The sequence below is a fragment of the Antechinus flavipes genome, chromosome 4 (genome assembly GCF_016432865.1).
Source record: "Antechinus flavipes isolate AdamAnt ecotype Samford, QLD, Australia chromosome 4, AdamAnt_v2, whole genome shotgun sequence".
NCBI classification, from domain to species: domain Eukaryota; kingdom Metazoa; phylum Chordata; class Mammalia; order Dasyuromorphia; family Dasyuridae; genus Antechinus; species Antechinus flavipes.
Genome location: NC_067401.1, coordinates 46080512 through 46096877, shown reverse-complemented (window position 1 = coordinate 46096877; position 16366 = coordinate 46080512). Strand labels below are relative to the sequence as shown.

General features: G+C 41.6%; 1 protein-coding gene across 1 annotated transcript in view; it reads left to right on the top strand.

The window, feature by feature from the left end:
* The first annotated feature begins 1882 nt into the window (after positions 1-1882).
* PTGFRN (prostaglandin F2 receptor inhibitor) overlaps positions 1883-16366 on the top strand; it is a 78455-nt gene continuing 63971 nt past the window's right edge. Inside the window, exon 1 of the mRNA XM_051992909.1 lies at positions 1883-2579. Within this exon, the coding sequence (XP_051848869.1) occupies positions 2531-2579 (49 nt within the window). The 5' untranslated portion in view covers positions 1883-2530. The remainder of the gene's footprint in view (positions 2580-16366) is intronic.

Here is a 16366-nt window from a genome sequence, read left to right as displayed (position 1 = left end):
TCTTATCTTAAAGCTGTCACCTCTGGCTAGTAGTGTGTTTTTCATATAATAGGAGCTTAATGAAAATTGGCTGAAATTAAATATCTACTATGTTACAGAATTTTGACCAGGTGGTTGAAGATCCAAAAGAAGATTATCTCATGAACAAAATGTCTATTCAACAAACATTTAATAACAGAAACAAGATATTCTTACCCTCAAGTAACTTACATTCTGCTTCATTCAAAGATCTCCATCCAGAAGAATCTTAGACTCTTGCTGGAGTAGGGGGGGGGGGGGTAAATCATATAAGCCAATCAAGAAAGGTATCCAGAAGGAAAGGAACACCACTAGGATTTGATGACAGGTTTAAAAAATGTAGTTAGATATGAATATGGATGTAGATAGAGATATAACAAAAGCCTAAAATAAATGTAACCTAGTGACACAATGAAAAAGGTAGAAATAATAAAAGAAGGGAGAAAAGAGTTATTTGAAATTACCCAGAAAGCTTAGCTGAGGAGGTAGGATTTGAGATGGGCTTTGAAGGGGCTGGAGGAAGATGATTTGAACACAGGCAAAGAGATAGAAATGAGTTTTGAATTACATTTTCCAGCAGCAGTGATGAACTTGTATTAAACCACCTTTGCTCATAACAGTGCTATGAACAAGGTGAGCTTAGGGGTGATACTAGACTTGACTCATCATAACTTTTTTTTTTTAATCTTTTCCTTAATCTGTCAGTCAGTCAACAAGCATTTAAGTGCTAAAAGTTGGCACACAAAAGAAAAAAAAAAGATTCAAAAATAGCCCATTGCCCACAAGGAACTCATTTTAACGGGGGAGAAACCATGCATACACCTATATACAATTGAGATATTGCTGACACGTTCACGAGAGCAATTGGAGGTAATCTCAGAATGAAGGAATACAGTGATTTTGTTTTTCTATTGCATTAATGACATACTGGGTTGAGTGGGCTCAGATAATTTCCTCGATTCCATATGTTTGACTCATCCATGAATTATTCAAACAATGAAGACTAAATTCTCCAGTCCTTCCCCATATACTGGGTTTTTATGGTGTAAAGAAGAGAATGCTGACTTAGAAGTCTGGAGTTCTAATCCAATGTTCTCCCCTCCCCCCACTTTTATTTTTGACACTAACCTAATTTATTATGTTGCTCTGAACAAATTGTTTAATGTTCTGGATCCTCAGTTTCCTTATCTGTAAAGAAGTAATCTAATGAAAAGCTTCTCCAGACCTCCTTAAGATACAATGCTCTACTGTCAAAGGTCATCCTGTAGAATTTAAGTTTCTTGGGGGCAGGGACTGTTAAATCATTTCTGACTGTGTATTCCCACGGCTACTAAATTTTGCACATAGTAGGTGCTTGGTGAATAAAAACTTGTTGGATAGAATTAAAAAATGTAGAAGAAAATCTATCCTACGCAGCTCAGAAAGCTCAAATGAAATAATGATGATAAAAGTACTATACAAAACTATAGTTATCATTACTGGAAATTTAAAAAAAAATGCTTGGTTACTTTTGTTGCATCCATGTGTGTAAATTGTACAGAACTTCGGTTCTAGATGTAAAACTAGAACGGGATCAAATCTAAAGCTTTGTAGTGATATTAATAAATCTGTATTTTTGATTAATGCATTGGGGAGGGAGCTGCCAGTCAGATCAGTGTCTCAGTGTCCTTGCTCCATCTTTCCAGAGAAAAGAGGGAAAGTGGAAGATTCGGGAATGGAGTCCTCCTAGAGATCCCATCAGGCACGGCCCTGATTGCCGTAGAGAACCGAGCGGATTTGTGGAAAGTTAAGTTGTGGATTTTCTGTAGGGGGGGTGACTTTTTGGGAACAGACGTGGAATTTCGCGAGAAGGGAAAGAGTTGCGCCTTGATTTGGGGAGATTCCTGGGGAGTTATTTGTTCCTAGAAAATATCTTGTGCCTTTCCCAACTTTTAAAGGTCGGAGGAGGTTTGGCACGGGGGCACGAGGGTGGGGGGCTGGACGTTCTCCTCCCCTTTAAGCGGGCAGCACCCAGAGATCCCCAGAGCGCCGCGCTTCCTCCCCGTTACCTGAAGTGGGGAGGGGCTTGGGAAAGTTTGTGTTTGTTGCTGGCAAAGCGCCGGATGGGAGGCGCGGGCGGGCGGGCTGGCAGGCAAGGGCTGCGGTCCTTTCGTTTTGCTTTCGGGAAGCGGTCGGGGCTGCACACTGTAGCCGCGGCCAGCTCCAGCGCCCGGCTCCCCGCCGGCTCCCAAAGAAAGGGAAGGAAGGAAGAGGTGAAAGAGGGAGGGAGAGAGAGAAGGACTGCACGGCCGCTCTTGCGCGCGAACTGAAGGGGCTCGCTCGCTCGCTTGCTTGGGGAAGCCCTTCGGCGGGAGCAGGCGCAGGAGTGGAGTCGGCGCGGGGCGGGCGCGCCGCCCCCTTCCCTCGGGTGCAGGAGCGCTGACTCCGGAGCTGCGGGAGCAGGAGGCAGAGGCGAGGCGAGGCGAGGCGGAGGAGAAAGGAAAGGGGAGTTCCTCCCGCGCCGCCAGCCAGCATGGGCCACTCGGGGGAGAGGCCGCTGCTGCTGGCGCTCCTGACCCTCGGTGAGTCCGGGCTGGGGCCCCGGCCGAATTGGGGGGAGGGGGCGTGATGCCAGGCGCCGGTGGGCTGTGAGCCGGGGGCCCCCGCGACGGTGGGAGGGGAGCGGAGGCGATGGGCGGACTGAGGGGGTGTCCCTCCCCCCAGCGTGCGGCCTGGGCCAGCCCCGGGCTCCGGCCCCTCTACCCCCGCCCCCCGCCCCTGCCCGGCGCCCGGGACAGCCTCGAGCTGGGGCCCGCGAGAAGCCGAACGGAGCCTGGCTGGGCTTGGGGGCGCCCTCCCACTTAACCGGCGTTTTGTCCAGCGCTTGACCGCCCGGATCCGGGGAGCCCCTTTGGTTGGGGGCGGGGAGGGCAGTAATTGCTAGCTATCGGTGGTGCGGTAACCCTCTTACCCCCAGCCCAGCCCAGCCCAGCTTCAGGCTTGCAATCCACCCGATGCCCAACCAGAAGGCCAAGCCCTCCCGTGCCCAGATTCCGAGCCAGGGATTAGGCTGTGGGGGGAGTGGCGGCTGCCTGCCTGGGCTGCTCCAGCTCTACCTGTTGGCAGGCGGGGAGCCAGGACGCTGCTTCCTTCACCTTGAACGTCTCGGCCGGGAGGCTGGCTGCCCGCCGGTCCGCCCCCCGAGAGCCCCGATCCCCTGCTCCAAAGCGGAAATGTTCTCCTTTGATCTGCTCCTGCTGCAGACTCTGTAACCACCAGCTACCCCCTCCAAAAAACCTCCAGCCACCGAGCAGCCCCGCACAAAGCTTGGGTTTCCTTCCAGGAAAGAGCACCCCACAAACTTTCCCTTTTAAAGGTGACCGATCGGGGTGCGCGGGAGCTGCAGTTTTACTATCGTGGTGCACTTTCTCCTTGCTTTGTTCAAGTGGTGGATTACGGCACTCCTCCTGCCTGAGTCTTTCTTTAACTTTTACTTGTTACTGGAGCTGCTGCTACCTTCCGAAGCTTCTTCGGAAGAGCCTGAGGGCACTGGTTTCTGGACTATTTACCGATGGCCCTCCCCCCAACGCCCTTCCACCTCCACAGCCCAGTCTTCAAACTCCTGCAGTTTCTTCTCTAATTTGCATACATCACAGGCATGGACACATGGGCATGGGTTACTGCCAAAGTCTGAGCCTGTCAGATGCTTGGGGACTCCTGGACAGAAGTCATGGAGCATTTATTATGGGCTTCTCGTGCACAAGGTCACTTTGCTAAACGCTAGGGATACAAACAAAGACAAATCATAGAAAACTAGTTTTGTAGACTGATGATTGGACACCTGGTTTCTCGCCTGAGTTTGGGAAAGAATATTAGATTTGGAATCTTAAAATCTACGTTGAAATACTGTATTCTCTAAAACTGGCCAAGTCAGTGCCCATCTCCTACCTTCAATTGCCTATCTGTAAATGAAGGGGTTGGACTCTTAAGATCTTTAAGGCTTCTTTAAAACCTTTGGTCCCATGTACAGAGCTGATCCAGATTTATTCAGCAGCCCAGTGATCTCCTCTGTGGATGGGCCTGACCAACCTAGCCCCAGATGCATCCTTTCTGTAATGGCTTCTGGGCTACTTAAAAGCAAGAGACTCCCTATGGATTCCCCTCCTGACGTATATAGCCTGTTTTTAAGTCCCACCACCTGAACTGACTGTGTTCCTCTCCTTTAGCTTCTCCTCCCTTCTCAGTAGCACAGCTCTGGTGCCAAAATGAGGTTAAAATAAGAGAGTGAGAAGGGCAGGACTGAAGCTGCAACTCAAATGTTTCCCCCTTTTACAAATACTTGAGCCTTCCAGTGCCTTCCCTGAGGAAACTCACCCAGTCACATGGTTTCAATTACCACCTATAAGTAGAACATTCCCAGATTGCCCCTTCTAAGTTTCATCTCCCTTCTCTTTTCCAAATCTCGATTTCAGTAGAGATCTCAATAGAAATCTTAATCAAGTCTTGATTCAGTTGTACATTTATTGCTATGGATGTAGTCCTTACCCTCAGGAAGCTGGCACGGGTGTGGTGTATACAATACAAAGAAATTGTACATTGGAAACAAAGTAAAAGAAAATAGTTTCAAGAAAGAGTGCTAACAATTGAGGGGACCGGGAAAGGCCTCATGTAGGAGGTTCCTGAGTTGTTCTTTGAAGGATAGTTAGGGAGGGCATTCCAGACATGGGGACCACTTGAACAAAGACACAGTCAGAGACAGGAAATGAAATGTCATTTCTAGGGACTACTTTGGAGTAGAATATATGAGGGTAGTAATATGAAATAAAACTGGATACTCAGTGGAAGCTAGATTGGGAAGAGCTTTAAAAGCTAGACTGAGTTCATATGAATGCTAGAATCAAATGGGGAGTCCTAGAAGATTTTTGAGTAGAGGAATGACATAGTCACCTTAGGTAGCTGTGTAGGGTGTAGATTGAAGTAGAGGGAGATTCTAGAAGCAGGAAAACTTACTATGGAGAGCACCAGCATTATTCCAGTCTCCCCCCTCACCATATCCTATAAGCCACCAAGCTCTGTAAATTCTAATTTTATTACCATATCTCATATATGCCCCCTTTTTTTCCTGTAATACTCTCATTACCTTTGTACAGGCCCTAATCACCTCATGCATATACTATGGTCAATAGATAGCCACTGGTTGATCTTCCTGGCTCATATCTTTTCTTCACTCCAGTCCATTGTCCAATTAGTTATCCTAGAGTGTACACATCACTTTCCTTATTCAAAGAACTCCAGTCACCATTCTAAAATCCTTTTGTCATCCAAAGCTGCCCCCCTTTCCTTTTTCAACCCTTTTACACCTTACTCCATTCCACAGACTCTATGATCCAGTAACACTGACTTAATTTCTGTTTCTTGAATAATACACTAAATCTGCCAAGTCTGTGTATTTTCATTTCTTGTTGTCCTTCAGTTGTTCAGTCTTATCTGATTCTTTGTGATCCCATTTAGGGTTTTCTTGGCAAAGAAACTGGAAAGCTTTGCCATTTCCTTCTCTGGCTCATTTTACAGATGAGGAAACTGAGGCAAACAGGGTTAAGTGACTTGCTCAAGTTCACACGACTAGTAAGTGGCTGAGCCTCAATTTGAACTTGGCTCTTCTAGGCTCCCGGCCCAGCTCTCTATCCCATCCACCACCTAATTGGCCTGTGTGTTTTCATTGGCTGTCCTCAGTGCTTAGAATTCTCTCTCTTTCCTTACCTGCTATCTTCCCTGACTTCTTGGAAGTTCCAGCTAAAATCCTATCTTCTACAAAAAGTCTGTTCTTTATGCTGGAATCTTCTCTCTGTTGGTTATCTCCAATTTACACTGGTACATGTCTGCCCCATGTACCAAGTTGTTTACACATCCTCCTCCTTCCCATTAAACAGTGAACTTCTTGCCTTTTACCTTTCTTTGTGTATTTAGGACTTAAATTTTTTTTTTATTAAAGCTTTATATTTTAAAAAACATAGACATAGATAATTTTCAACATTCACCCTTGAAAAACCTTGTGTTCCTGTTTTTAAGACTTAATACGATGCTAGGCACATAATAGGTGGATGATAAATCTTTTTTGATTTGATGGACATGATTTGAAAAATCCAGGTCAGTCGTGAGGAGAACTTGAACTACACTAGAGGATATAAGGTAGCAAGTTTACAAATTTAATGTGCATTGGAATCACTTCTCTCTCTTAGTTTTCTGCCTATCTGACCTTTCCTTCCCAGTGTCCTTTGTTGAATCCTCCTTCTCTTCCTGTTCACTAAGTCTAGGAATCAGCCAAGGCTGTATCCCAGGAGTAGTGAGAAGCAGTCTTATGCCAAAGATAATGTGGAGGCCGGTCAACAAGACTTGGCAAGTGATTGAATGGGGTGGGGGAAAGGAAGAGGAGTGCAGTGTGAATCCAAGGCATAAATCCAGGAGGCTGCAAGGATGGTGGAGTCTTCAGGAGAAAAAATTCAGAAGTTTGGGGGAGGACTTGGTGGGGGGAATGCTATGAATGCTTGTTTTGGACATTTTGAGTTCTTGATGCTACGTCCATTTGGTGATATCTCCCAAAGTTGGTGATACAGGGGTGAAATTTGGCAGGTATACAGATTTGGAAATTGTTTACATAGATGTGATAATTAAACCCCTGGAGCCTGATGGAGGCTGATGAGGTTTGCCAGAGGAAGGTGTAGGAATGAGAAGAAGGCCTAAGACAGAGCTTTTGGGAAGCAGTTATACGTAATGGGTCAGAGAAAAATGTTTATTCAGCAAAAGATGCTGAAAAAGAACCTTCAGACCAATAGGAAGAAAGCCAAGAAACAGCAGGGATTTGGAGACACCATTTCAAGTTTATATACTTAGCATTGTGGTCTCACCTCCACTGCTAAAAACTGCCCAGAATGGAAGATGTTCAAGTGCTTAGGGGAGGCCTTTGCAAATAATGGTCAAGATTGTAGAAAAGGAGAAGTCAGAGAAGTCCATATTTGATCTCTGAACTCAGATTTCTATGACCTTCACAATACCCAGCAATGTCCTAAGAGTAGTTGGAAAGCTCTGCTTAATCTCCAATTGGTCTTTTGACCATTTTTACTTTTTCTTCCTGCTTACTTCTCACAAAGGAATATATAAACTTAGAAGCCCAAGATACTGTCTCTGTACATTTGCTCCCCTAACACAAATACTCACTCTCATTTTCTTTCTTGTCTTTGTCTCTCTCTCATTATCTCTATATTTCACACATACACACACCTTCTCTCACACATTCTCACATATGCAATACATTCTCTATGTATATATACACACATGTAAATATATCACACACAATCTCTCTCACATATATATACTCTCTCTGTATAAATATCACACATACACAGATTCACATATACACTCTATATGTTTATATATACATATATATCATGTACATAGATACATTCTCTCACATACTCTCACATATACACACGCATTCTCTCTCTGTATATATAGATATATAAATATATTTATATATACATTTATATGTAAATATCTCACACATACATTCTCTCACATATATACACACAAACTTTCTCTGTCTCTCCCTCTATATGTATCATACATACACACACATTCTCTCTGTGTATATATAGATATATAAATATATTTATATATACATTTATATGTAAATATCTCACACATACATTCTCTCACATATATACACACAAACTTTCTCTGTCTCTCCCTCTATATGTATCATACATACACACACATTCTCTCTCTGTATATATAGATATATAAATATATTTATATATACATTTATATGTAAATATCTCACACATACATTCTCTCACATATATACACACAAACTTTCTCTATCTCTCCCTCTATATGTATCATACATACACACACATTCTCTCTCACACATTCACATAGACATATATATTCTCTATGTATAGCTGTCTATATATACATACATACATATATATCACATACATACATTTTCTCAATATACACACACATTCTCTCTCACACATTCACATAGACATATATATTCTCTATGTATATATACACACATGTAAATATATCACACACAATCTCTCTCACATATATACACACAAACTTTCTCTATCTCTCCCTCTATATGTATCATACATACACACACATTCTCTCTCTATGTATATCTGTCTATATATACATACATACATATATATCACATACATACATTTTCTCAATATACACACACATTCTCTCTGTGTATATATAGATATATAAATATATTTATATATACATTTATATGTAAATATCTCACACATACATTCTCTCACATATATACACACAAACTTTCTCTATCTCTCCCTCTATATGTATCATACATACACACACATTCTCTCTCACACATTCACATAGACATATATATTCTCTCTCTATGTATATCTGTCTATATATACATACATATATATCACATACATACATTTTCTCAATATACACACACATTCTCTCTCTATGTGTGTGTATATATATATATATATAGAGATAAATATATCTCACACATTCTCTTTCTCCCACATACACACTTTGGAGTGCTAGACACAGTGTGAAGGAAACTTGCATTTGAACCTATAATCAGAAAATAGTTTTATGACTCTAGGCAAAATAGTAAACCTTTCTAAGCTTTACTTTCCTCATCAGTAAAATGGGAGTAATAATAGCATCTCCTTGGCAGGGTTGTTACTAGGATCAAAGGTAATGTACATTAGGCAGACTTGCATAAATGGAAGTCGCTGTAATTATTGCTGTACTGCTACTTGAAATTTAATTTTTTTAAGTTCATTAAGGTTAATGTAATATAAATAGAGCTTTGAACTTAGAGTGAGATTGATATTAACTTCACCATATACTCCTTAGTGTCATATTGGGTCCGACACCCAGATGACTTGTGAGATTCTGTGATTTTGGCTGAAATTGTTTTCTCATGTGTAAAAGGATGTTGATGTGACAGTGTTGTCTGCCTCATGGGACTGTTGTGAGAATCAGTTGAGGTAATAGATGTAAAAGACTTTGTAAATCTATGGCTTCATACACAGGTAAGCTGATATTACTGTTTTTCCTCTCTTCTGTGCCCTCCCTGATTTTCCAGTACTCCATTCTTCAATTCACCTCAGTTGAAGCTTCTGATTTCGATTCAACAGATATTTACTGAGCACTTACTGTGTTCAGAACAGTTTAGAGAGGTTGCAGAGATGAATAAAATATAGTCTCCACAATGAAGGAACATACAGTCTAGTCGAGGGGGATAAAACAGGAGTACATTTTAACACCTATCACCATATAAATTCCTTGAGAGGTGGAAATAAAATTCTCTGGTAGCTCAGAGGAAGTAATAATCCTAATCGTTCAATTCATAGCACGCTTTCAGGTTTGCATAAGACCTTGCATTTATTCTCTCATTCAAGCCCTAGGAGGCAGGTGGTATGACTGTCATTATTTTATACGTGGCAAAATGGAGGGGTTCAAGAAATGAAGGGACTTGGCCTGTGGCCACACAGGTATTTGAACCTGCTTTATAAGCAGAGAGATTAAGAGTTGGAAAGGGCTTTAGAGACTAGCTGGTTCAACCTTGTCTTTTTAATTGTGAAAAAGCTGATTGCCTGATAAAGTGACTTTTCTAGGGTCACACGGACACTAAGGAACAGAACTGGGATTTCAACCCAATTCTATTAGGCATTTGGGGAGATCCTTCAGTCTGGGTCTTTTCCCTCTGTCTTTCACTGTGAAACCACAAATCTCCTTTCTTTCCATTTCCATTTCTAGCAGCTTTTACCCCAAATAGAAGTCTGAGATTACACCAGAGAGCCCGAAACTACCTTCTGTTGGCTTACTCCTTTTAGCCTCGCTATTTAAGTTCTTTTTATCCCTCCCAACAGGTAACATATTCCCAAAGCATCATTTTGATAACCTCTTTGCTTTGTGCTCTCAAGCTCTCTAAATTCTATCTAAATGTCATACATGTTGTTTTAAAGTCACCATTAACTTTATCTTTTTTTTTTTCTAGTCACAGTGAAGCCAGCCTGTCTCACCAAACTCAACTACCCTTATGTTCCTCTTCATCCCTCTTTAGACTTTCCCCTCTTAGGCCAGACAGACCTCCTTGCCTTCTTTTGTATGTGTATTATTCTAATTTACAGGTCTTTCGGAGACTCAATTTCTTTGTGCATAAAATAGGGTTAGTGACTGGACTCAGTGACCTCCAAGGTTACTGCCTGCCATGACTCTTTGTTCTATTCCTTTCCCTCCCCCACCAATCTATGTTTTTCCTTCAAAACTCATCCCCACAAAGCTTTTTGTAACTGCAGGATAAATTGACTTAGTTCATAAGGACTGGAAGGATACTGAAAATTCATCTAGTCCAGTTCCTTTTTATAGATGAGAAACTGAGGCCCAGAGAAACTAGGATCAAAGTCCTACAGATAGAAAGTGGAAGAACTAGAATTCAAACTCAGGTCCTGCTGATAATCAGATTCATCCCTTTTCCCTTCACACAACAGTGTTTCCTTCCTCTGTACGCAGGTATATACTTCCATGTGGTGGGCTTGGGACATTGTTTATTTCTGTTATCTCCCATTATGTTATAAGCTTTTTGTGGACACAGATCCTTCTTTATCCTTCCCACGTGGCACAGGGCTTTGTGTGTGCCGGACCTTGATAAAACGGTGACTGTAGCCAATCCCTCTTGTTATTTGAGGCTGGGTATGGGATGGAGATGGTAGTCAGAAAGTGATCATGGTATTGAGTAAGGAAAGGCCTGGGCTCAGTACCTGACACCCACAAAGTCCTTAAGAAATGCTTTTTAACTCATCAGACAAGACTAGATTCGGGAGCTTGTGCTCTGTGGTAGCACCATAGAGACAATATGACATTCTTCAGCCACAGTGGGTTCCCTAACACTTTCTTTGAGAAACATGGAGCTTTGAGTGTTAACATAGAACTTCCAAAAAAGCAGTAGTGGGAAAGAGGGGATAACTGGCTTGAGAGCCAGTGGTGAATCCATTCAGCTTATCTCTTTTTGAAGTGCTGTGGCCTTCAGAGGTTCCCTGCTACTAATTTTAGCCTCATTATCAGAACTCCTGTATCTGCCAAACTGATTAATGCCTCGTCTAAGTATAATTATTCTTATTAGAGCCTGCTGAATAGGAATTCTGGATGTCAGTGATCATTCTTTTTAGAAGGCAGCTGGATGGTCCACGTTCATTTGGCCATTAAAAAAAAGTTGAACAGCTAGTCTGATTATTTATTATAAATTTCCTTTACTATATATATATACATATACATATATATATCTATATCTATGAGTGTGTGTGTGTATTTATTTTGTAGTACCATTAAAGGGTATGTGACTATCTCATACTTTAGTCCTTTAAAAGGGACTTTGGGTGCAAGGTAGCGAGGTAAAATGGAGGGAAAAAACCCCCACTTGAGCAATTCATATATATAAAATTGTACTCTTCCTAAAGTTGAGGTGGAATCCAACAAATCAATCCTACAAAGACTTATTAAATGCTTTTATGAGGAAAGGGGATAAAAACATATAAGAAAAATAGACCTCAAGGAGTTTACATTCCACTGGGGAGGGGGCTGACAACATGTGTAAATATACTTATGTAAATATACTATTTATACGTGAAATTTAAGGAGGTTGCAGAGAACACACAACTCATTAGCTTCTTGCTTTGTTGAAATAATGTAACATGCTAAAATTCTTCCAAATTTATCTTAGAATAGATGGTATGCCCTAGTTGGCCATTGGACTGTGATAATACTTGGAATTTTCCTTTTGCTTACTGATGGTGATCTATTAAAGAGACTTACAGACTGGAAGTATGTCAAGAGATAATGACTTTATTTATACTTGTGTGTTCTTAGAGTGTTGGTTTTTCAACAATTCTCCCAAAGTGCCCCTCACTAGGTCAAGTGATTACCAAGAGGCACGCTTCAGGTTTAAGGACCTTGTTTGGGGACTTGAATCAGATCTACCTTAGAAATTTGAAAGCAGCCGGAGAGTTATGCTTGACATAGGTACACAATTTGCTTTAGATGGCATTGCGTCCGTACCTAGCCAGCTCTGGCCATGCTTCATTTTCTGTCCCAGCCATCTTGACATCCCTCCTGACTGATGTGTTTGACCTTTTCTTTATTCCTGCTCCCCATCCTCCTCCCAGATCCTTTCCTGCTCTGGGTGCATAATAAAATCAGTGCGGCCATTTCTAGGGGAAAGGGTGTATCAAGCTGCTCCCCTAAAGCTCCACAGACCCATTCCTGTGATTTTTTAAACTCCCTGGCCACGATTCCCCGATGGAATATAAACATAGAGCATCTCGCTTTTATATTTGTAGCCTTAGTGCTTAGCACACAGTAAGCACTTAATAAATGTGGGTTTTTTTTTTTTCATTCATTTGAAGGTAGATGACCCATTAATTGTATGAGGATAGATTCTCATTGGGCCTGTTTTATTATTAAAGCCCGACTGAAATGAAGCCCTTCTCTGATCTCTGGTCAGTAATACATTCTCTCCTTGTACCTCAAAGACTATTTCACAAACCTTCAATTCATTTATCACATGATGGCATGTACTATAGTTATCTGTGTTTGTGTCTTATTTACTTACCAGGTTGTGAGCACCATAAAAACAGAGAATGGATCTTACTGAAACTTTGAAATTGGCTAGAAATGTCCAGTCAATTATGGATTGACATTTGGTGGGGAATAATGGCAGAGGAAATAAAAATAGGAATACAATCAGGATGTAGATTGCCACAAATGATACAGAAATAGTGTCTTCTGGCTTAGGGGAGGTAGCTCACACTCGCATACTACTTTAATAATAATAACAATTCCCATTGTTCTGCACCCTGGAGGTCACTAAGAAACAGTCTCTTGAGTCCTTGAAAGCCTTTAGACCTCTTTTTAGCCCGGAGGGGGTGAAAGGGCAGGGCGCCTAAGCTTTCACTTTGTGAACACCCAGTTGTCCTTAGATCATAGATTTAAATCTAGAAAACCCTTGAAGTCAACTAGTCAGCACCCTAATTTTATAGATAAGGAAATTGAGGCCCAAAGGGGTTTAATGACTTTTCTAAAATATTAAATGAGAGAAGCAGGATTAGAATGCAGGCTCTATCTCCAAAGCCATTTTTTCTTCCCTTGGTACCATATCATCTGATTTATGGTGATTCCTGCCTACTAAGTTATTTGACCAATGACCAAAGCACAGGGCTAGGAACATTGTCCTAGTGGATTGGAGGGCTTTTTTTAGGAAGCTTTGGTGTGTGTGTGATATGTTTGTCTACATATATATGTATAGAGTGACTTATGCTAGCATTATTAGGGGAGACTTTTCCTCCTCATCTTTGTAGGACCACCATTTTTTAAGCTAGAAAGAATCTTAACTTGTATTAGGAGTCACAGAGGTTAACTAAACTGTCTGGTGTGTTAGGAGGCATCTCTGCTTCCAAGCAAAGACCTCATAATCATCATATCTCCTGAACCAGCAAATTAGACTCTCGCTGAAGAGTACTGCTGATGCTTCCATTACCAAGGCCTCTTTTGAGTGGTCACTCTGATCCACTGCTGATATCCCTTTTATTGATTCCTAGTCCAGGAAGATTTGTTGAAAGGAAATTGGTCGAGCAAATGCCAGCGTTCCATTTTTTGGAGCTGGATTATGGAATATCCAATTTCTTTGCTCCTTTCTTTGGCGTTTCTGCTCCTATTTGTTTGTCCTTCCCAGGATTATCAGAAAAAAGGATAATTTTCTAATTATTCAGTTAAATGTTTATAGCAGAGGTCCTCAAACTTTTTAACTAGGAGGCTAGTTTATTGTCCCTCAGACTGTTGGAGGGCCGGACTATAGTAAAAACAAAAACTTTGTTTTGTGGGCCTTTAAATAAAGAAACTTCATAGCCCTGGGTGAGGGGGATAAATGTCCTCAGCTGCTGCATCTGGCTGCGGGCCGTAGTTTGAGGACCCCTGGATAGTATCAAGGTAAAATTAATCAACTCTAGTTCTAGGGTTATCCTCTCTATATTATATTTAAACATTATATATACATGTATTTTTATCACTATATATTTATATATACCTTTTCCCTTGACATAGTTGCTGAAGAGGCATCTGGCCTGGGAATTGTAAATAAAAGACTAATTAACTGACTGACCTAAGTTCATATTCTGCCTTCAATACCTATTAGCTATGTGACTATACATAAGTCATGTAGCCTTTTAATGCCCAAGACAACTAAGACCAGGGCAGCTAAGAGTGCATTGGAAAGAGCTGAGTTCAAATTCAGACTCAGACACTAGCAGTGTGATTCTGGGCAAGTCACTTGTTTGCCTAATTTCTTCATCTGTAAAACGACCTGGAGAAGGAAAAGGCAAAGCATTCCAACATTTTTATCAGGAAAACCTCAAATGGGGTCAGGAAGAGTCAGACTTTACTGAAAGGACTGACCAGCAATAACTCGGTAACCCTGAATTAGGCTTTGAATCTCTTCCTGAGCTGAAGTTGTCTCTTCTTAAAAATGAAGAAATGGAGTGAAATGACCCCCGGAGCTGGAACTTTTTATGGTTTTGCTTACACCTGCTGTTTACAACACGGACAACTTCTTGTATTTGGGCCCTCCCTGGCAGTTGTCCCAGCTTCCGAGGCGTGCTATCTGTAGTGGGTGCCTCTGCTCTGTTTCACCTGCCTGGCAGCTCTCCACTGCAGCTTAGTTGGTGCCATCAAGGGCCTTCCTACCTTGTATGTTTTTTTAGATTTTGTGATCAAAGTTATTCTGTTAGTGTTTGCTCATTCTATCCATTTCCTCTATTGGGAAATTGTAGAATTTCTCCTAGGATCTTTGAAGCTTTCTCATCCTTACTAAGGTAGCCCTACAGAAGGGGAGATAAAATCAAGGCTGTGTAAGAAAGAGTCAAAACAATCATGAAGAATCTTCCTCCTTTGCCTGCTTTTGTGTGGCTCCCGGAGCAGGGAATGCATTCATTGAAAGGGAGACTCAGACTCAGCGTTGGGGAAAGCTTCTTAATTACAATCATCCCAAAGTGGAATGAGTTGTTTCAGGAAGATAGTGAATTGCCCCACGCTAAAGGATTGTAGAATGATATTTGTGGAGCTGGAAAGGTCTCCAGGTGGACAGGATGACTACATATTGGGGGACAGTGTCCAGGGGTCCTCAAATTTTTTAAATAGGGGCCAGTTCACTCTCCCTCAGACTGTTGGAGGGCCGGACTATAGTAAAAACAAAAACTTTGTTTTGTGGGCCTTTAAATAAAGAAACTTCATAGCTGTGGGTGAGGGGGATAAACTTCCTCAGCTGCTTCTGGCCACGGGCCGTAGTCTGAGGACCCCTGGAGAGGAATTCCTATAAGACAGGGATGGGTTGGTCTGGTTGACCTCTATTTGTCATCCTTTTGACCTTAAAATTCTATATCCTTTTTTTTTTTTAAACAAATGATTCAGACCTTGAGCAAGCCCTGAGCTTAAAGACCACAAGAACAACTAACATTTGTTAAATGTCAGCTACATGCCATACACTGGAACAGATACAAATCCTAGGTGAGAATAGCTATTAATTGCACAGAATTTTTAAGATTGGTAAAGCACTTTAAAATATTTCATTCTCACAGTGCTCCTGGGAGGAAGGTGCTATTATTACTCCATTTTATAGATGAGGAAACTGAGGCAGACAGGTTAAACGACTTGCCCAGTCTAACATTAACTTATGGTTAGTAAGTGTTTGAGATACTATTTGAACTCAGGTCTTCTTAACTCCAATTTATCACCTATTGAGCCACCTACTTCTCTTCTAAAAAGAGACCTGGTTTTGTCTAAGCTGAGTGTATAGTTTGGTTAGAGTAACAAGAGTAACTGTAATACACAGCAGCACATAATAAGATATTTAAGAGGTACAAAACAAAATGTGAGGTCTCTGGGGGAAGGCTGTTAGCAACTGGGAGGATTAGAGATCAGTAAAATCTGCCCCTCCCTTTTAAAAATGCTCCTCCCCAAAGCCCACATCCCTTTGCCTTCCATGCCCTGTAAAATAAATGGAAACTCATCAAGGGCAAGGACTTTTGTTTGTTTATGGCCAGTACTTGGCACACACAATAATAAATACTTAATAATGCTTGCTCATTGATTTTATATTCAACCTGGGAAGTGGCTGACTCCACTGCCTTTATTCTGGAAGATATTAGGGACAAAGGAAACCAAAGTTTAAAAAAAGAAAAGGCTCAGCTTCCTTTGTTGTGTCAGAGCACTAGCACTGTGCTCTCAGAGATGGGAGAGTCCGGCCTGAGCCCTTTGTTAATGAGAT